Raw genomic sequence first — 25,061 nt, forward strand, 5'->3', positions numbered from 1 at the left:
ATTTTTCATCTATCCAATAATGTCAATAACTGATTATTTTCGTTGTTATATTAACTTAAACCTAAATTATTACTGGGTTTAAATTGGTTAGTACATAACAATGTGTAATTAGATTTCAACAGAAAAAGAACTGTATGGAAAATAGGTAATAAGGTATTAAAAGTTAAAAAAGAATTACTGAAAAAATTAAACTAAAATGGCATAGGTATATAAACCCTTTTTCTGAAAACCCTGTCCTACGCCTATGAGCAATCGAACACCTGTTAGAGAAGAAATCCGAAAGACTGTTGATAATGACATTACAGAATGTAGTCCTAGTGTCGATAATAATCCAATAATAGTCGTTAAAAAGCTAGCAGGAGATGTTCACTTAGTTTCAGATGCACAAACACTGAACAGACACAATTTGAAAGAGAGATTTCTAGCTATAGTAGAACTGTTGTTGAAATTCTGGGAAGCATAATACTTTAGCTGAAAGCTAACAGCTGGATATTGACAGGTCCCATTAGTTGTACAAATGGTTCAAATGGCTCTGAGCACTATGCGACTTAACTTCTGAGGTCATAAGTCGCCTAGAACTTAGAACTAATTAAACCTAACTAACCTAAGGACATCACACACATGCATGCCCGAGGCAGGATTCGAACCTGCAACCGTAGCGGTCGCTCGGCTCCAGACTGTAGCGCTTAGAACCGCACGGCCACTCCGCATTAGTTGTACACTCATGCTTATAAATTAAGGATAATTGCAGAATGTGGTGCCACACAACATGGCACTACACAAAACTGGCACTAATAGCATAGGCACATAGGGAGCACACACGACACAGATCTGTACGTTCACGATATTAGTGATAAGTTGAGAAAACCATCCAGAAACACATGTGCTACAAAACGCCTGCGCATGTACCCCGACATCAATATGGGATATGATCACCATGCACACATAGACAGGCCGCACAACGGGTTGGCATATTCTGGATCAGGTGGTCGAGTAGCTGCTGGGGTATAGCCTCCCATTCCTGCACCAGTGCCTGTCTGAGCCCCTGAAATGTCCTAGGGGTTTGAAGACGTGCAGCGATATGTCGACAGAGAGCATCCCAGACTTGCTCGATTGGGGTTTAGGTCTGGAGAACAGGCAGGCCACTCCATTCATATGATATCTTCTGTTTCAAGGTACTCCTCCACGATGGCAGCTTGATGGGGCCATGCAGTATCATCCATCAGGAGGAAGCTGGGAGCCACTGCACCCCTGAAAAGGCAGACATACTGGTGCAAAATGATGTCCCGATACGCCTGGCCTGTTACAGTTCCTCTGTCAAAGACATGCAGGGATGTACGTGCACTATTCATAATTCCACCCCACACCATCAAACCACGACCTCCATACAGGTCCCTTTCAATGACATAAGGGGTTGGTATCTGGTTCCTGGTTCACGCCAGATGAAAACCCGGCGACAATCACTGTTCAGACTATACCTGGACTCGTCCGTGAACATAACCTGGGACCACTGTTCCAATGACCATGTACTGTATTCTTGAAACGAGGCTTTAGGGGCTCTCCTGAGACCAGGGGTCAGTGGAATGCACCTTGCAGGTCTCCAGGCGAATAAACCATGTCTGTTCAGTTGTCTGTAGACTGTGTGTGTGGAGACAACTGTTCCAGTGGCTGTGGTAAGGTCCTGAGCAAGGCTACCTGCAGTACTCCGTGGTCGTCTGCGGGAACTGATGGTGAGGTATCGGTCTTCTTGTGGTATTTTACACTGTAGACGTCTCATATTGTAGCATCTGGACACGTTTCCTGTCTGCTGGAATCATTGCCATAATCTTGAGATCACACTTTGTGGCACACGGAGGGCCCGTGCTATGACCTGCTGTGTTTGACCAGCCTCCAGTCGTCCTAGTATTCTACCCCTCATAACGTCATCAATATGTGTTCTTTGAGCCATTTTCAACGCACAGTCATCATTAGCAGGTCTGAAAACGTCTGCACACTGACTCACTGCACCGTACTCTGACATGTACCAACACACCTCTGCATATGTGGACTGCTGCCAGCACCACCATGCGACAACTGCAGGTCAAACGCACCGCATGGTCATGCCCCAAGGTGATTTAAACCCACAAACTGCCCACCAGAGTGTTGTTTCACCATGTATCAGCAATATCCTTAATTTATGAGCATGAGTGTAGAATCAAGACCATATACAGCTTTGTTATTTGAAGGTAAGTCTTACACATTTAAAGTATTACCCTTTGGATTGAACATCTCTGTAGCAGTTTTCATTCTCACTTCGGACAACTTGTTGGGAAATTAATTGATACATTGGATGTAAATGAATTATTACTAGTTTCAAAGAGTTGAAAGTAGTTAATATGCACTTTAAGCAGATTACCGGAAAAGGAAATAACTATGCCATTTTCCAAAATTCTGGCCGGAACTGCTGGGAATGGGGGTCATGTGTGCATGAAGTGCACTTACTTTTGTGTGTGTGTGTGTGTGTGTGTGTGTGTGTGTGTGTGTGTGTGTGTGTTTTTTCTGAAGAAGGCTTTGGTCAGAATCTCAATGCATACAGTCTTTTCATTGTGCCTGTCTGCAACTTAATATGGTGAATAACAATACAGCCTTTTCAAAACATCGTTAATTTTTCATGTATGTAAGAAATGCGAAGTTGCAAGGTTGTTTGAATTCTTTATTAAACTTACACAATCCAACAACTAGCTTCACAAACCATTTTGCAGGGGAGAGGCACAGATACACTACCACCAACAGGCATTATACAGTTCCGACCATCAAGTTGATATATGCTCTTACGTGAAATACACTGTGCCACCTTGCTTCAAGATATTTAAGGATAAACACCTAAACTTGGTACTCAATTGCTGATTGATTATAGATCTTTGACATGAGTTTCACCTCTGTCTATACTCCAGTGACATGAAAATCTGAAATTCAGTCTGGATACCTGGGAGAGTGATCCAATTCACACATAAGAGAAAGGCAAAAATATGCTATGCCCATTAGAACATGTCCAATCAAGGGCTGTGGTATAGAAACATCCCTTAAGAATATAATTGAGGGGTCTACTGAGAGGGAGCTATGCCACTTTGACAAGAATTTAATAAACTGAGTTTTCTAAACCATACCACTGAGGTATTGTTTATACAATAAAGATTCAAGTTTTTAATGCTTAATTTACTGTTAGGTGGATTGTGCAAAAGGACAAATATGTGTGTCAATGTAAACAGAATTTACTATGAACATCTAAATGTGTTATAATTTCTGCATGGAAAACCATACATTTTATGTTGACATATCAAACAGTCTCTTAATCCTGGCTTAAGTACTGTTTTCTGAATGTGATTTATGTTAAGAGGCTTGCACATCAAATATAAAAAAACAAATTTGTATCTCCTCTGGTGTGTCTTCACTGTCTCATTTTTTTGGATTCTGTTTTCTCGTAGACATCATGAAAAACTGGGGGAATATATGGCTTTATTGCTATTAGGTCTTAACTACATGGATATTGCCGCTAGCACCAGTTATTGCAGTACCATTCTTTACTATTTTACCATTTAATTGCTGAATATTCCTCAAATCCTCTTTTAATTCAAACAACCTTAAACAGATCTTTCACTCCGCCATTTTCCACAAATTCATTCAACTTGTCAAGCGTGCAAATATGACCTGCCTTTGGAAGTCTCTCTTCTATTGTGCCAAAATCTCAGTCGCTGGGTAAATAGGTAAGTTCGTCCAGGAAGAAAGAAATAATGTTGAACGAAATCGATGAGTCCCTTAGTGATGCGACTAAAATATAAATTAAACACTGAACTTTTCTGCTCTGTCCAGTACAAGAGTCTGATAAAAAAAAATTAATTCCTCTTAAAACAAACATTCCAGGGTTCACTGAGGATTTTCATGATGCCAGATGCAATTTATGATGAACCGACTGAAGCAATATCTTAATACCTTCTGGCCACATGTATGTAATACCTGAATTGGACATGCATTGTGGAGACCAAGGTTGTCCAACAACTGCCTGAAGTAGAACAACGTCTGCTGGAATTTTTAGTTCTTGAAATACTTCATGCTCCCAAATGGCAAACATTTGAGATCATGTGGATCTCAGTGAAAAGCCTTTTCCAGGTCAAGGAAAGCAAAATTAGGATGCTTAGACTTCTCGGTGTTTCTCAACAAGCGAGCAAGTTGCATGGATAGCATTGGTGGTACCACAGCCTATCAAAAGACAGCATTGGTTGATAGTAATATTGACAAATCCATGTATTCTGTTGTCTATTATGCACTCTAACGTCTTCACTGTATGTGATAGGAGGCATACAAGATTGTAGTCTTAACACTGAGTCAGGCTCCTCTTCTTTTTTCACACTGGGACTGTAATGCTCAATGTCCACTCAGCTGATATTTTCCAATGTCCACTTGGTTGATATTTTCTTCTCTTCAATGATCTTATTGAAGAATCCCATCTGCAGTTCAACAGTCTCCCAGTCTCCTGATCGCCATAGCTCTGCTGGCAAAGCATTTAGAACAGTCACCTTTCTAGATTTCACGTTCCCGAAGTGTCTTGAACTTCAGGCTTTGTGATTAATATGGTGGGTCTTGGAAAGAGTGCCAACTGTTGTACTGGGGAATTATTAACTCTTCACTGGAGAATGCTTGGAATTACCAAGCTCAGTAGTCTGCTGCCATCTTATAGTCAACAATAAATTTACCTTCTTTGTCACTGATTCCACAGAATTTCTCTCTGTCTGCTGTACACCTATGCCACTGCTTTGCTAGGCAATAGATATTGAATTCACCAGCTGCTGTGTCAAGTCTTTCATAGACCTCACTGTAAAAGGCTGACAGGGCTGCTGCAATTGCCTTCTTTGTTTGCATCACATCTGGCATCACATTAGGCATTCCAAGTCTCAAAGGAAGAAACTTGTGATACTAAACTTTATTTTCCACTCTCACTTTGTTCTTAACATCTCTTGTAAATATACTTACACATCTCAATATTTAGTTTACTTTATGCTATTGTCTCGCTCGTGGTTTTGCGGTAGAGTTCTCACTTCCCAAGCATGGGGTCCCAGGTTCAATTCCCAGCGGGGTCAGGGATTTTCACCTGCCCCGAGATGGCTGGGTGTTGTTATGTCATCGTCATCATCATCATCATCATCATCATCATCATCATCATCAACCCCCATTACGTTCGGAGGAAGGCAATGCAAAACCACCTCCATTAGGACCTTGCCTAGTGCGGCGGTGCAGGTCTTCCACATAGTTCCCCTACGCTCTGTCAAGAAGCATGGGACTTCATTTCCATTTCCATTTCCATTTCCATTTCCATTCTAAAAATTTATTGTCCGCAGCTCATGATCTCATGGTAGCGTTCTTGCTTCCTGAGCACGGGGCTCCCGAGTTCCATTATTGGCGGGGTCAGGTATTTTCACCTGCCCCGAGATTGAGTGTTGTTGTGTTGTCTTCTTCATCATCATCATCATTTGAAATTTAACAAACAGAGATATGTGATCCATATATTTCTGATCACTCCTGAGAACTTCGTAATGGCACAAATATAAAATTCTAATTACAATGTATAGACCTCTGTAACCACAAAAAGTAAAGTCAACTTAGGAGTTATATTTCTCATTTCCAAATATATCCACATTTACACAAAACATAAAACCTCAAAAGAACAACACATCTTGTCTGCTAGTAATGTTATTTAGTGGTGAGCTGATGGAGTCAACTCAATAACAGATTGCCAATGGTCACAATTTCACACACTTATGGTTAATTCCTAAAAACTATAATTATTTCCACTTAGAGCTCTAATGTTGTTGAATGTTATGTAACAAATTTTATTTTCAACTATGGCATGATGAAGTGGAAATAGTCACTGGATGTCGAGACCATGTTACTGAAGAAGTATGAAAATACACTAAGGTGAATACATCTCCGCTTTGTGTACACTTAGTTGTGTAATCCTGGGTAACCATGTCAAATCTAACATGAATTTGGCTGTAAAATAAATGTTATCAAAAATAAACACTGTTTCCCATGGGGGCACAACTTAATAAAAACTATTAAAAATGGTATGTGGGTATCAAAACCTACAGCCAAATGTTTGAGATTTAAGATGACAAAATCATAGAACTTCCTGCAGGCTCCATGGTTAAGTTACTTCTGAAAATTACACAAAAGTTATCCGCTAGCTGGGTTTTAGGGCTAACAAGATCACTGTGCACAAGAACCAATGCAATTTAGTAAAAGAAATATACATATGGAAGAATAAAATCATGATGATGTTATGCGTTGTTGATAAAGCATAAGCATGTGCAAAATTCTCTGCATTTCATGCTGTATTAAATTTTGTAAAACCTTTTAACTTTCACAAATTTTCACCATCTTCACTGTCAGGATATTACAACCTGCCAGGATCAATATGGGCCTCAACACCGACTGTCAGTCATCTGAGAGTGAGTACAGGGCAAATCTTAAAAAGTTCCAGTTTTTCTTCTAAAATGGTATTTTATATAACGATGCACCATGAAACACATCAGGGTTAAATCTCAGTTATGTCTGTTTTCAGGTCTCCCACAATTTTTTGCTAAGAATCACTTACCTACTATTAGACATAATACATAAACATGTACTCTGAGTCACACCATGCAATAATATAAGCACATGCACAGAACAGCTTTCATTTTTTGAATGACTATTGACACAAACCACTATTACACATTATCCCATCTCCATGAAAGCAAGTTGCAATACACATTTAGTGGTGATTTAACAGAAAATCATGTAAAATAACACTGATTTTTTTTATCTATTGAAATACAGGCTGCTCTTTAATTAGCTTTCATACAACACTTACAATTGTATACAAAAATTAAAATAATAATAACAACAATAATAATGTTTTGGTACTAACCTTTATCACTTTTTGCATGCCATTCTTCACTGATTTGAAGATCATTTCTCAGTTTCTTTAGTTCATTTTCATCCTTAGTTAGCGACATCTGAAGTCTTACACCGCGATCAGGCAATGTTGTTATGTTAGTCGACTTCAAAATACCCTGGAAGCCGGAATAAAGAGGTACAACCCCCTTGATGACAGTTCACTTAACACATTACATCAGACACCACAAATCATCTGAAACTATCTACAAAATTCCACACTGGAAAAATAGAGCTTTTTATGTTTGTGAAAATTGCAGGTTGAGTTACAGTAAAATGAAACTAGTCTATTAATATTTAATTAATTCACCGTTCCTGTGGGTATATTCTGTATTCGGAACTAAATGAAAGGCATTTTGTTCTTTGCCATACACTTTTAGCTTCTTTTATTTGTCAAGTATCTTCAGTGGCCTGTGATACATGTTTGTTTTTATGAATATAATAAAAGAGTTATATGGTAGTTACACATATGTTACTAAATTATGTTTTCTCTAATTGCAGAACAAGTTTCATGAGGTTAAATTATTGTACAGTCTTTCTTACAATTTCCAATGTTTTCATTCCACATGTGTTGTAATGGAGATGTATTTACTCAATGACCAGTTTTCAGGGTTTTTTTTTTTCTTCAAACACATGTATTTGAACAATTCACTGCCACTTTTCGCTGTGTACTGATTGTGCACTTTTACAGTGCGTAATGGTGCCAGATGTCACACTGTGTTTACCATCTGTCTTTTGTTTGTGTTGTGGTGTATTGTGGTGTGGTGTGGTGTGGTGTGGTGTGTGTGTGTGTGTGTGTGTGTGGCTTCATGGGTGCTCATTTGTTATCATTTGTTACAGCAAATATAGCAACACTAATGTAGTAAATATTCACTGATAATCTGCACGATTTGCTCCAAACAGAGGATGTTTCAAAAAAATTCACCCAATTTCACATGACTACTTCTACATGAATGAAGACAGAAACTCGAGGTAAATTTTAACATTCACACTGAAACAGAAGGTCTCTCTTGGCGTCAGTTGTAAGATGCTTGTCCATACAGTTGTCAGCAGTGGGACCCTGGCACAGCAAGAGCTGTCACTTATTCTAAATGATAATTAATTGAAACCCTCAGCTGCTGACAGGTGTTGTTGCTATACCTCGATGGGGACAGCTAAAAATGTGTGCCCCGACCGGGACTCGAACCCAGGATCTCCTGCTTACATGGCAGATGCTCTGTCCATCTGAGCCACCGAGGACACAGATGAATAGTGCGACTGCAGGGACTTATCCCTTGCACGCTTCCCGTGAGACCCACATTTCCAACTGTCCACAGTTCTACACATGTAATGTACCTAACAGATATTTGCCCATCCACTCATTACTCGCGCACACTTTGGCGATTCCCGCAAGAGTTCAGGCAACCCGTGCGCATTCGCACAGACAAAAGTCAATGGCTGGGTAGCCTTTAACTATATATATGAAGATAGCAACTGTTCTCGAGAGAACAGATACCATTGATGACCGTGCAGCTTCTCTAGGATAAATGATAATTAATTGAAAGCCTCAGCTGCCGACAGGTGTTGTGGGCAAATATCTGTTAGGTACATTACATATGTAGAACTGTGGACAGTTGGGAATGTGGGTCTCACAGGAAGCGTGCAAGGGATAAGTCCCTGCATTCGCGCTATTCATCTGTGTCCTCGATGGCTCAGATGGATAGAGCATCTGCCATGTAAGCAGGAGGTAGCGGGTTCGAGTCCCGGCCGGGGCACACATTTTCAACTGTCCCCATCGAGGTATATCAACAACACCTGTCGGCAGCTGAGGGTTTCAGTTAATTATCATTACTCTAGAGAAGTTGCACTGTCATCAATGGTATCTGTTCTTTCGAGAACAGTTACTATCTTCAGATATATGTCACTTATTCATTGCTAAATGCAAGTTGAAATACAGATTGCAATAACACAGAAAAAAGTATTTTGTACTTTTCTTTTTTACAGTTGTGGTTCAGTAGATCCTCCTCCAACTCAAAGCGTTTGGCAGTGACACCACCAAGTTTCAACACACTGGTTGTTTATGTGTGAAGAAATCAATGCGGCACCCTCATGTAGAGTGCATCCAACAGAATTCTGCACACAGTCCACATAAGTCCACTCATTGTGCCAGCCAAGAGTTTAGGCATTCCTCATACATCTGTCTATTGAATTTTGTCGTGACATTTGTGTTTCAAACCATATAGGATTCAATTGCAACAAGCTTTCATTATGCTGATAAACAACAATGTCTTTAGTTTCGTGAATTCATTCTGGGCATGGAGATGGAAGATGATAAATTCTAATAATGCTTAGTTTTCGTTCCATTTATGTGGAATAGTGAACCATCACGTAATAAGATTACAAGGAACACTGCAGCCATATATCACTCTCCAGTATGAGAGAGAATCTGCAAAGATTCAAGTGGTTTTCACAGGTCCCCAAGAAAAGATTTTGGGACCCACTCTACTTTCCATGAAGCACAGTTACAGGAGTCAAATAGCTGAATACGCACGAGATCTGGCTTTTTCCACCATTACAAAAACATGTTGAAAAATTTAATATTTCAGCTGAATAGAGAATTTCTTATCAACAAGCATCTCAGTGATGGATCAGCCTTTAATATCTCCCTCCCTCCAGCGTCACTTAAGCATATGCCCCTTTTTTTGTAATGGTTTGTGAGACTCCATCTATGTGCCCCCCCTTTCAAGAATTTTGAGTGAAGTGCAACACCTCAAAGCTACAGCAGAAAACCCTAGAAAATTCTGGTCCTACATAAAATTACAAAGTGAGCCTAAGGCTTCCGTCCAGTTACTCGTACACCAGTCTGGTGTGGCAGTGGAAGATAGCAACACAAAAGCTGAAGTTAAAATTTCACATTTTAAAAAACCGTTCATGCAGAAGAATCGTACAAACTTATCATTACTTGATTACTGCATAGACTACCATATGGTGGACATAGTAATAGGCACCCCTGATGCAGGAAAACAACTGGAAGAGTTAAAAACAAATAAATCGCAAAGTCTGGATGTAACCCTACTGTTTACAAAGAGTACCGTATTTACTCGAATCTAAGCCGCACTCGAATCTAAATCGCACCTGAAAAATGAGACTCGAAATCAAGGAAAAAAAATTTCCCGAATCTAAGCCGCACCTGAAATTTGAGACTCGAAATTCAGAGGGAGAGAAAAGTTTTAGGCTGCACCTCCAAACCAAAACAGAGTTGGTCCATTGTAATATGAGAGACAATTTAAATCGAATGAATGACGATACAGCTACAGTAGTTTGGTTCGAGTCGTAAGCTTAGCAGTTAAGCTTAACCAGGTAGCCACTGCTATGTGTCAGGTGCTCCGTCCGTATTTATACGGGTACCCTTCCCTTTTCACGTGCTTCATCTGGTTTGAATTGATTGCTTATTTTTCTTTGATCTGATAAGTGCCGTTCTCTATGTTATAGGTGTTTATGTCACTCTAAGCTGAAAATGCATTACTGTACTGTGTCGTGCATTGTTTGTCGCATTCTGATAACGAGTGTTTACGACCTGTCGCCGCTCACGGCATAGCTTGCTTTTGTGCGCGCTGCCGCCGCTTACAATTGGAAAAAAAAAAAAAAAAAAAAGAGTAATCGCCTCATTAGCGAAACAATGGTAAGAGACTGCTATTTGTTGTTACTTACACTGCTGCTTTCTTTGATAATGATCAACAAGAACCAAATAATAGACTGCGTATGATAGAAGATCTTCTGAATGGGAGTTTAGCAAAAATTATTCTCCATTTGAAAATCTTTGCAGACGCCTCTTTAGTACATTACATTCTGCACAGAAATTAGTCATTGTAGATTTAAAAATCTAGTCAATTGCCGTGATTCACTTCTGACTGTACCACTATTAGGCATAAGAATAGTACAAATATAAACATGACATGATACTTATATTCTTCCGCGTTTGCTGTTGTCTCACTAGATTCGTAGTTTATTAGGCAGACAGGATTTAAATGAGATAGCAGCAAACACAAAAGAATACATGGCAAAATGTTTATATTCATATTATTCTAATGGTGAAGAGAATAGTGCATGTGATTCACAATTCATAAAAGTTCCTTTTAGCAATCACCTCTTCTCACAGGTAGGAAAAAATTTAGAACGTAGAGTTGGCCATATTGACAAACATCCCAAACAGTATTGCCAGTCGGATTTTCGTAGTACATTGAAATGCTGCTACATTCGAAGATGCACAATACGTAATTTGTATTTACTTCATTGGATAATGTATGAAAATGCAGTGGTCGAAACTTGGGGCGGAGGAAAAAGCTCGTCTTCCACCTTTTTTTTTTAATTTATTTACTGACGCAAAGGTTTTGGCGCCAGTATTTATCATTGTGCCTGCAAAGCATGCCCGTCTAGCGCTACATGTATTCGATGGCAGAAGTTAGTTGTGGCAGCACCTACCGATGTTTTTCAGAACTTCCGCTTACTTTGCGCTCGATTCTAAGCTGCAGGCGGTTTTTTGGATTACAAAAACCGGAAAAAAAGTGTGGCTTAGATTCGAGTAAATACAGTACTCTACAGCACTGTCCCCTTACTTAGCTTGCATTTATCACAAATCTCTTGCCCAGCACAATGGCCCAAGTACCTGGAAAAAAAGGGCACGTGATTCCCGTATACAATAAGGGTAAAAGATCAATACCCTTAACGTTGCTTTGCTGCAGAATTCTTGAACATATCCTCAGTCTGAATATAATAAATTTCCTCGAGACCAAAAAGTTTATGTCCACGAATCAGCATTGTTTCAGAAAGCATCGCTTGCGTGAAACTTAACTTTCCCTTTTCTCACATGGTACCCGGCGAACTATGAATGAAGGCCAACAGGCAGATTCCATATTTTTAGATTTCTGAAAGGCATTAGACATGGTGCCCCAATGCAGACTTAACGATGGTATGAGCATGTAGTAGTAGTTCCCAGATATGTGAATGAAAACATGGTCCAAGTGGGCTGTAGTCTCTCTATTATCCATACAGTTGGCCAATTTCAACTGTGGGTCATTTTCAAGCACAGATCTTACGCCTACAGCTTCATTTTACATTGAAATGACACTGGAAGCTTAAGTTGAAATTGGCCAATTGCACGAATGTAAAGGGAATACACCCTGCTTGGCTCATGTTTTCATTCTTAAAACAGGTTAAGGCTGTGGACCCCCACAAAAACAAAATTTTAATATGTGAGCAGCTTAGGGACTTCTTAAGTAACAGAATACAGTATTTTGTCCTCAACAGGAAGTGTTCATCATAGATAAGGGTATTATCAGCAGTGCCCCAGAGAAGTGTGATACGACTGCTATTACTCTCCATATTCACAAATGATCTGGCGTACAGGATGTCTGCTAATGATGCTGTTGTGTACAAGACAGTGTCGAAGTTGAGTGGCTGTAGGAGGATACAAGATGACTTGGACAAAATTTCTAGCTTGTGTGATGAATGGCAGCTGGCTCTAAATGTAGAAAAATGTAACTTAGAGCAGATGAGTAGGAAAACAAACCCCTAATTCCAGGTACAGCATTAGTATTGCCCTGCAAGACTGTAACATCATTTAAATATCTGGGCATAAAGTTGCAAAACGATATGAAATGTAACAAGCATATGAGGATTGTGATAGGTAAGGAGAATGACCAACTTTGGTTTATTGGGAGAATTTTAGGAAAGTGTGGTTCATCTGTAAAGGAGATTGCATACAGGGCACTAGTGTGACCTATTCTTGAGTACTGCTTGAGTGTTTGGGATCCATGTCCAGTCAAATTACAGGAAGACATTGACACAATCCACAGATAAAATAGAAATGGTGTGTGGCTAGGGCCTCCCGTCGGGTAGACCGTTCCCTGGTGCAAGTCTTTCGAGTTGATGCCACTTCGACGACTTGAGTGTCGATGGGAGTGAAATGATGATGGTGATGATGATGATAAGTACAACACAACACCCAGTCCCTGAGCAAAGAAAATCTTCGACCCAGCCGGGAATCGAACCCAGGCCTTTAAGTATGACATTCCATCATGCTGACCCCCTCAGCTACCAGGGGCGGGCAATTCACAGATGGGCTGCTATATTTGTTACCTGTATGTTCAAACAACATGCAAGTATTACGGAGATGCTTTGGGAACTCAAGTGGTAATTCCTGGACGGAAAGCGACCAGTATCTGAACCTGACAGCAGAGCAATTCTATTGCCATCATTTTGCATAAGGACCACGGAGATAGGGTACAAGAAATTAGTGTTCATACAGAGGCTTATCGAAAGTCATTTTTCCCCTCATTCTATTTGCAAGTATCACCCACTATGCACAGTGTGGTGGCTTGTAGAGTATGTATATAGATGTGGAATGCAATACACCAAGACATTACTGTCTGGATGTATGTTGTCCATCCAGTAGCAAGTCCAGTATCTTCATTGACATAGCAGGGTGCATACACAGACAGTGAAAAAAAATTTCCCGGATTATTTCCGGATATCCTGTTTAAAAAAATATACTTTTTACGTGCTAAGTGACAGTAGGTTTTCCGCAGATTTTTCCCTCGGAACTGTAAAACTTATCAATCCTTTGAATTATTAACATTTTATACACTGGTGTACAACTACCCAGGGGGGAAGGACAGTTTTGGAAAGACTTTTGATGAAAAAAAAGGAGAGACGTTTTGGAAAGACCGATGTGCAGTGAATGAGGAAACATAAAAATTACTTTTGTCAGTTTCTAAGTATACTGAATTCATACCTTAGTTTTTAGTATCCTATTCTGTAATGCAATCATCTGTGTTTTCAAAGTTTGTGGTGATTTCATTCCTTCAGGAATACTTTTTTCAGAAGATCCAGGTTCTCTTTTTGTTGAAAACTCCTCCTGTTTAATGACAGTGTCCTGTAAATGAAAAAAAAAATGAATATTACTGTTACAACTGCTGCTGCTGCAACTGCTACTGCTACCACCACCACCACCACCACCACCACCACCACCAGTATATAATGCACTTCAAAATCAAGAAAGAATATTCAAGGAAATAGTAAGTACTGACTGCAACCAAGATTCAGATTACTATAAAGAGCTGCCAATAATCAATAATCAGATATGGAAACAAAACATGGCAAAAATTACTGAGGAAAAATGAAAACAAAAGATAAAAGTTACAAGGCAGCAACCCACCGACAATGAGGTTTTTAAAGTGAAAGAGCACATCAGGTAGCACATAAATGAAAATACGGAAATTGGCCACATACTTTCTGGATTAATCTTATCAGCAGCTGCCTTAATGAATTAAAGGAAACAGGGAACCTAAATATGGCTGGATGGACAGGTATTTCCAGTCCTCTTCTCTCAAATTTGAGTGCAGTAAGTAAATCACCATACTGCACCTTATTAATTAAATCCTGTAGAGCTAATAACTATAAAAATTATCCTGGTGTTTGACCTCATCCAAGCCTTTGATTGAACTTATCATTTCTTAGGTAGATGGAGCATTATTGATGGAACCTACAGAACATGACGTATGTACAAATGAAAGAAGATTACACAGCTGTAAATATCATAGATGCCTGTTTCATACGACAAAGATTTTGTAAGTTATAAAGAGATATATCACAGAAAAATAAATAATACTCCACTGGCCAGGAAATTAAAAAAACTATTGGGACAACGTAAGTTGACTAAATCTGTTACATGTTGTCTGTTTAAAACAGATAATACATAAGAAATGGACTTAGTTGGAAACACACCAAGTGTTTAGAAATTTTGAGAAAGCCATCACCTGTGTGGACAGAAATATGAGCTGGAAGATAACGTACGATATCCAAAACATTTAATTATAGTCGGGCACAGTATCTCATTTAACACAACACTTGTAACAGATACCAGAAGAAGGATGTCACCTAAGACAAATACAAATCATGGAGTAAGATAAGGGTATACCACATCTCAAATGCTGTTTAACACCTACCCCCAATAATTTTGTATGAATTGCGGAGTTTGAAACCAGATGTACTTTAACATTCTACTCTATTCTTATACCAAGCAATAATTTAGAAAAATGCGCATAAAATGCAAACAGCAGGGTACCACCTGTACTACAAAGGTTCCAATTACAATTTAAAAATTTCAACTACCAGACTCTCATAATGGCATTCTCTGAAATCGGTCCAGTTTGATCAAAGGTCGACAATGATGGAATAATATTAGGGTTTGTTGTTGTGGTCTTCAGTCCTGAGACTGGTTTGATGCAGCTCTCCATGCTACTCTATCCTGTGCAAGCTTCTTCATCTCCCAGTACCTACTGCAACCTACATCCTTCTGAATCTGCTTGTTGTATCCATCTCTTCGTCTCCCTCTACGATTTTTACCCTCCACACTGCCCTCCAATAGTAAATTGGTGATCCCTTGATGCCTCAGAACACGTCCTACCAACCGATCCCTTCTTCTAGTCAAGTTGTGCCACAAGCTTCTCTTCTCCCCAATCCTATTCATATATTAGGGTAAATCTTGTATTTTCAATACTTGGGAATGAAATTGCTTATCAGTAAGGAATGAAAATGCCCCTAATGAAATTTTAGAAAGTGCTGATAAGCACAATGTTGTTATGTGGGATAAAGGGCCGGGCATAAAGACCCTAAGCAAAGACAAACATGGCGTGAAGTTTTTCAGGACAGTAAAAGTTACAAAATAGCAGATAAAATCAGAAATTACTGTGTACTGAAGAGACTGGGATGTTAACAATAACTGAAAGATCTGCCAATTTTTGAGACCAAGGTACAAAAGAAAGCATTTTGTTACAGTCCTCCATGAAGAACATCTGTGGGAGGACTGTAGACAAGGTGGTTAGAACAGATCAGAGCATGTCAGCCCACACTTGGTAAGGAGAAAATGAAGATAAAGACTAAGAAGAAGAAAAACAACAATTTTACTCCCTTACAGTGACCTCTCCAGTCTTTGATTCAAACTAATTAACAATAATACATGTATATACTACTAAAATTAATAGCAGTAGATACATGTAACAACTGAGGTTATATTTTTCTGTCTCTCTTGCAAGTCCTACATACAGCAAAATCTGTAATGGGGAAGACAGACTGACAGGAAGCTGCCACAACTGCTACTCACAATTCAAGCAAAAGTTGTGTTACTGGATTAAGAGTCATGAATATTTTCTTTTAAATAATGAAAATGGTTTTAATTCATAAAGAAAATTGTAATTACTTCACAAACAGATGGTAAGCCTTTCGAATACTATTTTGGAGATAGTATGTAGAAGCACGTTTGATGTCTCAAAACTAGACTAATCTGTACACTGTACATTGGCAATATCTGGTGAGATGAATGAATTCCAACCTGCATGTTCTGAATATTCTTTAGACCAACAACTTCTGATTTCAAAGACAGCAGTGATCCATATTGATTTGAAGCACCTGCGAATTCGTCACATACTTTTGTTCTTACATCTTCTTGCTTCACCAATGGTGTCTCAAAAATTGAAATGTTTCTCTTAAGTACTAACAATTCTACTACTACTACTACTACTACTACTACTACCACCACCACCACCACCACCACCACCATGTTGCACACATAAGACAATGGGAGGTGGGGCAATGGAAAGTGGCAACAAGCAGTGTATCCCATGACACTCCAACCAATAGTGTCATTCTGTCGCATCTGTCAGTAGCATGTGTAAATATTTATCATTTATTTTGATGCTAGTTTATTTATGGTAAAGGCGCGTAGCCACTGTTGTGTTCATAACAAGTAGCATAAAGCAAACGTTACATTAAGAAGTGACAGCAATAGTTTTCGAAGCATATAATAAACATTTTTCAAGTGAGAGTCAATAGCAGATATAATAGCCAAATGTGGCACTCATCCCAGCATTACCAGATATCAGGGTAGGGAACGGCTGGTGTGTGTGTGTGTGTGTGTGTGTGTGTGTGTGTGTGTGTGTGTCAGAGAGAGAAAGACAGGGGGGGGGGGGGGGAGAGATATCTCTTGAGCCATCTCGTTACATGCAAACCATCACTAATTGTACTATTACTGACGGCACTCTTGTTAGTGTTAACAAGAGAGAGCCTCAGCGTATCAAGCTCCCAAGTGTGCAGTGTGTAGCATCCTGCATGTAGGCCTAGGCCTAGCCTGTCTCAGCTGTACTCAGTCCTTCTTGAAGGTACCCAGAACAGCATGACATTTCATTGACTATTGTGGTTTGGCATTTTTTTGGTCAGTAAATTTTCTCTGGAAGTACCGTGATGTTAGCGCTGTTTACAATTTATTGTTTGTTCATGGTATGAAGGATGTTCACAGACCTGACGACTGTTTCCACAAAAAACAGTGAGTCTAGCGATCTATCATCAGAAGTGTTTAAAAATGAATGGGAATGACAGAAGAGAGAGATGAGATTTCTCAATATACATTAGACAGTCACATAAGCGATGGGTACAGCAAATTTGTTGAGAAACAACACCAACAGTACCATGCAGAAAGGATTTAAAAATTTAGTTGACAATGAAAGAGCACAAAATCACAATGGTCGACAGACCAGATTCATTGTTCCGTACATCAAAAAGCACTTTGTGCTAAACCTGCAGGCATGCAGCACATGGGGAAATTAGTGGTATAAATAACAAAATTTCTGAAGTCGCACACATTGCTCCACTGTCGGTTAATATAGTTTTTGATGCAACTGAACAAAAAGTATGGAAACTTTATATATTACTACAAAGTGTGTTGGTTAAGCCAAGGGGCATGCCTGGAATGATTTTTCAATTTAAAAGTCACTATCGTTGAATTTATAAAGGAAAAAGGAGTGCAGCCGCAACAACAATCAGAACATCTGGAATGGATTGTAGATCTCACATTTTAAGTGGACTGGGCTGTACACTGCCCACAGTAAGACACTGACAGGTGGGAAAATCATGTTATACAAGGCACACATTCTGACAAACACAATCAAATTCCCAAAGTCCACTGCCATTAAAGAAAGTGCGAGGTTTGAAGAATTCATCAGGGCCTCAAAAGAATTAAAAGGATAGATTCCTAAATGCTTCAAGATAACTGCCAACCTTCAATCTGTTTTCGAGCTTTTTTTGAGACCATTTGCCATTTCAGCTGGAAGCACCCATGTGCATATGCAGATTTTTTTGTGTCATCAGTCTTCTGACTGGTTTCATGCTGTCCATCTCAAATTCCTCTCCTGTGCCAACATTGTCATCTCAGAGTAGCAACCTACACTATGTGATCAAAAGTATCCTGACACCTGGCTGAAAATGACTTATAAGTTAGTGGCGCCCCTCCATCGGTAATGCTGGAATTCAGTATGGTGTTGGCCCACCATTAGCCTTGATGACAGCTTCCACTCTTTAAGGCATATGTTCAATAAGGTGCTGAATGGCAGCCCATTCTTCATGGAGTGCTGCACTGAGGAGAGGTATCGATGTCGGTCAGCGAGGCCGAGCACGATGTCAGCGTTCCAAATAATAGGTCAGGCCTCTGTGCAGGCCAGTCTATTACAGGGATGTTATTGTCATGTAACCACTGTGTCACAAGCCGTGCATTATGAACAGGTGCTCGATTGTGTTGAAAGATGCAATCGCCATCCCCGAACTGCTCCTCGACAATGTGAAGCAAGAAGGTGCTTAAAACATCAATATAGGTCCGTCTGTGATAGTGCCACGCAAAACAACAAGGGGTGCAAGCCCCCACCATGAAAAACACGACCACACCATAACACCACCGTCTCCAAATTTTACTGTTGGCACTATACATGCTGGCAGATGACATTCGCTAGGCATTCATACTGTGTACTATGATTCGTCAGTCCACACGTTTTTCCACTGTTCAATCATCCAATGTTTACGATCCTTACACCAAGTGAGGCGTTGTTTGGCATTTACCGGTGTGATGTGTGGCTTATGAGCAGCCGTTCGACCATAAAATCCAAGTTTTCTCACCTCCCACCTAACTGTCATAGTACTTGCAGTGGAGCCTGATGCAGTTTGGAATTCCTGTGTAATGGTCTGGATAGATATCTGCCTATTACACATTACGACCCTCTTCAACTGTTGGCGGTCTTTGTCAGTCAACAGACCAGGTCGGTCTGTACGCTTTTGTGCTGTACGTGTCCCTTTACATTTCCACTTCACTATCACATTGTAAACAGTGGCCCTAGGGATGTTTAGGAGAGTGGAAATCTCGCATGCAAATGTATGACACAAGTGACAACCAATCACCTGACCACATTTGATGTCCACGAGTTCCACGGAGCACCCCATTCTGCTCTCTCATGATGTCTAATGACTACTGAGTTCGCTGATATGGAGTACCTGGCAGTAGGTGGCAGCACAATGCACCTAGAATCAAAAATGTATGGTTTTGGGAGTGTCCAGATACTTTTGATCACACAGTGTATTGTCCTCAATTATCTGTTGGATGTATCCCAGTCAGTGTCTTGCTATACAGTTTTCACCCTCTACTGCTCCCTCTAGTGCCATGGGAATTATTTCCTAAAGTCTTAATACAGGTTCTATCGTCCTCTCCCTTCTTCTTGTCAGTCATTTCCTACTTTATCAATTCACCTATTTCTCAACATTCTTCTGTAGCATCACATCTCAAATGCTTCTATTCTCTTCTGTTCCAATTTTCCCACATTCCATGTCTCACTCCCATACAATGCTGTGCTCCAAATGTACATTCTTAGAAATTTCTTGCTGAAATGTATATCTATGTTTGATATTACTAGACCTTTCTTGGCCAGGAATACCCTTTTAGCCAGTGCCTGTCCGTGTTTTATGTAACAGTTTAATCTGCAAGGTAACCCCTGTTTTAATGACAAATCCTTTCACAATAAAGCTGTCCAGTATATCTACAGTGCTTTCCTACGGTCTCCATAATGATGCTGCAAAAGCTGTACGCTATTCTGATCAACGTGTGTGTGTGTGTGTGTGTGTGTGTGTGTGTGTGTGTCAAAAGTCACTGGAATTGTCTGTGTTTATCCATATGCCAACAGCTTGTACCAGATAAAGATTATGTCTTAAGAGTGCTAAAAATAATTAAAAATACTGAAAATCTGTTTTGTTTTTGATCTACGTTGTTGAGCAATGTGAAATATAAAACCAAGTCATATGCAGCGTGTTCTCAGTTTCTCTCTTCCCTCACCTCACACTCGGACAGCAAAAAATCTGATTACGTGACGAGAGAGGTCGGAGGCACCAAAAGACTTTTAAATAGCACTGCTTATCAAAAAAATAAATTTCTCATCCTTATAGAACACAATAATTTCTTACCTTTGTATGCTCAGATTTCTTCTCCAAAAAACTTCCTTGCCATTTTGTAGCCAGCGGATATAAAATTTCATCTGATACATTTCCTTCTGATTCAGATACATTTTCTTCTTCTGTTGCTGTATTCTCTTCTTTCACTGACACAGCCTAAAAATGAGTAATTAGTGGTGCTATTAGGTAACTGCTGCTTTTGCTGGTATTACTAGTACAGAATGTTGAGATTCCCCTATTACATTTCAAAGCACCACTGGAAATTTGGAAATGCATGATTTCACTAGGTAAATGTACACACGTCAAACATACAAACTAAGGTGGCCACATACTTATTAGGGAATATTTCACACAACTAAATTAAAAAATTTTAAAACATAATCAATGACCACAAAAATGAAAAAGAAATGGGAAGGAAAAAATGCTTCCTTAAATAATTGTGCATGGAATCACATTTCGTCTCTGTACTTTGAATTTTCTTCTAGTTATGACAATTTCATGATTATGTAATCTGTGATGATAAGATAATTTCATTTTGAATGAATACCTACCTCTTCTCTTTAGACATTGCTTCTAATCCCAAATTTTCTTGCTTCACAGACAGTGTTACCTTTAAGTCAATTATATCAAAAGAAAATTCAGTTCAGGCAACAACTAAATTAATTACCAGAAGTGTTGGCTGTGTTTCAGGAGGTGAATAGTGGTGTTCTAGTTGCAGTATGGAAATACACATGGAAAAGTAAGAGAGAGACACTAATTAGCTTATGGATCTAATAGTTACTAGGTTAGGTAATAGTTACTAGGTTAGGAAGGTGAGAGAGATGAGGTGAAAAAGCGTCTCTGTGTGTGTGTGATCGAGTGCGTGCATGCTCAATAACAATGTTATCAACAGCCTTAAAGAAACTGTTTGAAACAAATGTGGTTACAATGTGTAAAACTTGAGATAAAATACCATCTCATTTAAAGTCATGTCCATGTGCAGAATTTCAGTATCACTCAAATCACAGGGTCAATGTTCTGATGCCCACCAAAAAGGTGGATAGAACAATAAAGAAGAAGCTAACATAAGAATGTAAGGAAACATGACTGAGTTACAATTTACATAGTGCCAAGATAAAATAGCCATCCTGGCACAAATTAAAATGCATAGGTTATAATTCAGGAAGCAGCTAAGAAATTTTAAATAATCTTAAAATGTGTATTTGCCTCATTTCCAGGCACACTGAAGGGCAGATGAGCTGGTAAATTGCCTTCTCGGCTGAAAATAAAACAATCAGTTTCAATGTGGTGTACATGAATCTGTATGCCACAAGTACTACACATTGGAGGGATCTCTCACCAGAGCACAAAAAGTCATGCACCAATGAATAATGTCCTCTCTGCAGAGAAGTGAGATGGACTTCATCCTGTTTAAGCGTGCGGAGGGAGATACACCATCATCAAGAATTTGCCTTTATCTGCTGCAGCTTACTGTTAACTACTTCAGGCCACTCTTCTTCCCTCTGGAACCTAGCTTTGTACATCAACAGTAAGGCAACAACATTTAGAGTGATGACAAACCGAATCGGAGTATTTTCACACTTTTTCAATGGCTGCCACATTTATTAATTTTTCCATGAATTCTCATGTAGCCCAGTATTAAGGAAAATGGCACTTACATTCCCAGTCTTTGTAGGGGAGAAAGGAGTCACAGACACCCAGCACAACATTTTGTGTGATACATGAATTTTATAGCTAAAAAACCACTCGGGATGTCAAAGAAAATTATGAATTCTAAATACGAATACATCTCATCTCTTACTGTGCACTTGAAATCTTATGCAATTTCGCACCAAATGGCAAACAATGGTCATTGCAAAAGTCATCGCAACTATTTTCTATCTTGAGGGGTAACGAAATAAAAAATTCTGAAATATGCAAATCGAAGGTTAGTTCATATGTAAACATTATATGCAGGGAGATGGATGAGCGCAAACACACTGCCATAAAGATATGAGAAAAAAAGAGGAAAAAAGTTTGTCATTGTAAACATGTTTTACTGTCAGTTGCAACAGTACAAAATAATACATTACAAACTACATGCATTCCATGGCCTGCCCAAGAATCCACAGTAATATGATGTGTCGTTAGATGGCAGTCCTTTTCAGGAGAATGATGCATGAAAAAAGACCACGGTGGGAGTTGAGCACCCATTCAGGATGGATGTTACCCGACTTGAACAGCGCTCTTAAATAAACATTCCAATTCACCAGGAAAGGAATGTGCTACAGTGTCACAAGAAGCTTGTGGAAACAGTAGGAAATGCTACTTTACCATAAAGAATTGTTGCTTACTGCGTAGCTGCATTCAGGTGTGGCAGAGCTGCAAAGGTTGATTTGTACCAATCCGGGCAGCCTGAGTGTGTGCATTGACTGTGCTCATACTGAGATCAATTTATGCTTGGAGAACGACAGAGGATGAATGCTGCTGGAATTACTGCACCATACTGGTATTGAGAAGACAACAATCTACAGGATTTTACGTGACAAGCTACACATGCATAAAGTTGCTGCAAAGTGCGTGCTTCTTTTTTTGTTTTGTGGTTTTAGGGCGCACAACTACAATGGTCATTAGCGCCCAGACTAAGTTAGGAATGCACCGCAAGGCACAAGGTTAAAACAGCAACTAAAAGGGACAATACTATAAAAGGCATAGACAGGCAGAGGATTAAAAACAGCATAATCAAATGTTCTTAGACAGGTGTGTCAAGTTGATAAAACGAAGAACGCGAGCAGCTGCTCCTGGGTCATCCACTAAAATGGCATCCAGAGTACATGGCAGGCCAAGATCAAGACGCAGTATATTAAAATCCGGACAGGACGTTAAAATGTGGCGGACCGTCAGCAATTGCCCACACGGGCAGAACGGCGCCGGTGCAGCCGTCAGCAGATGGCGATGGCTGAACCGGCAGTGTCCAATTTGTAACCGGGCCAAAACGACCTCCTCCCGCCGAGAAGGGCGTGAGGAGGACGGCCAAGCCGCGGGAAGAGGTTTCAAGGCCCGAAGCTTGTTGTCCGTAAGTGCAGCCCAATCGGCATGCCACAGCGATAAAATGCGCCGACAAATGACCCTGCTACAATCTGATGAAGGGACACAACAAGAAGCTGTCCGAGGCTGGAGGACCGCAGCCTTGGCAGCTGCATCTGCAGCTTCGTTCCCAGGTATACCGACATGGACAGGAACCCACATAAAGCTAACCGGAGAACCGTCGTCCACCAGCTGCTGAGGAGAGTGTTGGATCCGGTGCACGAAAGGGTGAACCGGATACGGATCACTGAGGCTCTGGATGGCGCTCAGGGAATCGGAGCAGATGACATAAGCAGAATGTCGGTGGCGGCAGATGTAAAGAACAGCCTGGTAGAGGGCAAAGAGCTCAGATGGGAAGACCGAACAATGGCCATGGAGCCGGTATTCGAAACTTTGTGCCCCGACAATAAAAGAACACCCGACCCCGTCATTGGTCTTAGACCCATCTGTATAAATGAAAGTAATGTCGATGAACTTCGAACGAAGTTCGACAAAACGGGAGTGGTATACCGAACTGGGAGTAACCTCCTTTGGTAGCAAGCTGAGATCAAGGTGAACGCGAACCTGAGCCTGGAGCCAAGGTGGCGGGTGGCTCTCGCCCACTCTAAAGGTTGCAGGGAGTGAAAAATCAAGGTGTTGAAGGAGGCGACGAAAGCGAACTCCAGTGGGTAGCAGGGCAGAGACATACAACCCGTATTGACGGTCGAGAGAGTCGTCAAAAAAGGAACGATAAGACGGGTGGTCGGGTATTGACAGTAGCTGACAGGCATACCGACAAAGCAGTATATCGCACCGGTAGGTGAGTGGCAATTCACCGGCTTCAGCATGGAGACTCTCGACGGGACTAGTATAAAACGCTCCGATCGCAAGACGTAAACCCCGATGTTGTATGGAGTTGAGGCGGCGTAAGATGGACGGCCGTGCAGAGGAGTATATGAAGCTCCCATAATCCAGCTTGGAGCGGACGATCAACCGATATAGGCGAAGTAGGATGGTTCAATCCGCTCCCCATGACATACTACTGAGAACACGGAGGACATTTAGAGAACGGGTACAACGGGCAGCCAAATATGACACATGTGGAGACCAGCTAAGTTTCCTGCCAAATGTAAGACCTAAAAATTTTGTTGTCTCCACGAATGGGAGAGCAACGGCACCGAGTCGTAAGGATGGTGGGAGAAACTCTTTGTAGCACCAGAAGTTAATACAGACCGTCTTCTCGGCAGAAAAACGGAAGCCATTGGCGACACTCCAGGAGTAAAGACAGTCAAGAGACCGCTGAAGACAGCGCTCCAGGAAACATGTACGCTGCGCGCTGCAATAGATGGTAAAATCGTCCACGAAAAGAGAGCCTGATACATCAGCTGGGAGGCAATCCATTATTGGATTGATCGCTATGGCGAAGAGAGCGACGCTCAAAACTGAGCCCTGTGGCACCCCATTCTCCTGGCGAAAGGTGTCTGACGGGACAGAACCCACACGTACCCTGAACTGTCGATCCATTAAAAAGGAACGAATAAAAAGAGGGAGGCGACCGCGAAGGCCCATGTATGCATGGTGCGGAGAATGCCCGCCCTCCAACAAGTGTCGTAAGCCTTCTCCTAATCAAAGAACACAGCCGCAGTCGGGTGCTTCCGCAAGAAGTTATTCATAATGAAGGTCGACAAGGTAACCAGATGGTCAACAGCAGAGCAGCGCCTATGAAATCCACATTGTACATTGGTAAGTAG

At 40.5% G+C, this 25,061-nt stretch overlaps 1 protein-coding gene and 1 non-coding gene across 2 annotated transcripts in view; both read right to left on the reverse strand.

Annotated features, from left to right (window-relative positions):
• LOC124544808 (transcription termination factor 2) overlaps nt 1-25,061 on the reverse strand; it is a 317,601-nt gene that overhangs the window by 239,288 nt on the left and 53,252 nt on the right. Inside the window, exons 3-5 of the mRNA XM_047123494.1 lie at nt 20,278-20,421; nt 13,739-13,879; nt 6,941-7,085 (exon numbers count right to left, since the gene is read on the reverse strand). Coding sequence (XP_046979450.1) covers nt 6,941-7,085; nt 13,739-13,879; nt 20,278-20,421 — 430 coding nt within the window. The remainder of the gene's footprint in view (nt 1-6,940; nt 7,086-13,738; nt 13,880-20,277; nt 20,422-25,061) is intronic.
• Nucleotides 8,132-8,205, reverse strand: Trnat-ugu. The gene has a single exon. It is a non-coding gene; the product is annotated as a tRNA-Thr (tRNA).

Source organism: Schistocerca americana, chromosome 8 (genome assembly GCF_021461395.2).
Source record: "Schistocerca americana isolate TAMUIC-IGC-003095 chromosome 8, iqSchAmer2.1, whole genome shotgun sequence".
NCBI classification, from domain to species: Eukaryota; Metazoa; Arthropoda; class Insecta; order Orthoptera; family Acrididae; genus Schistocerca; species Schistocerca americana.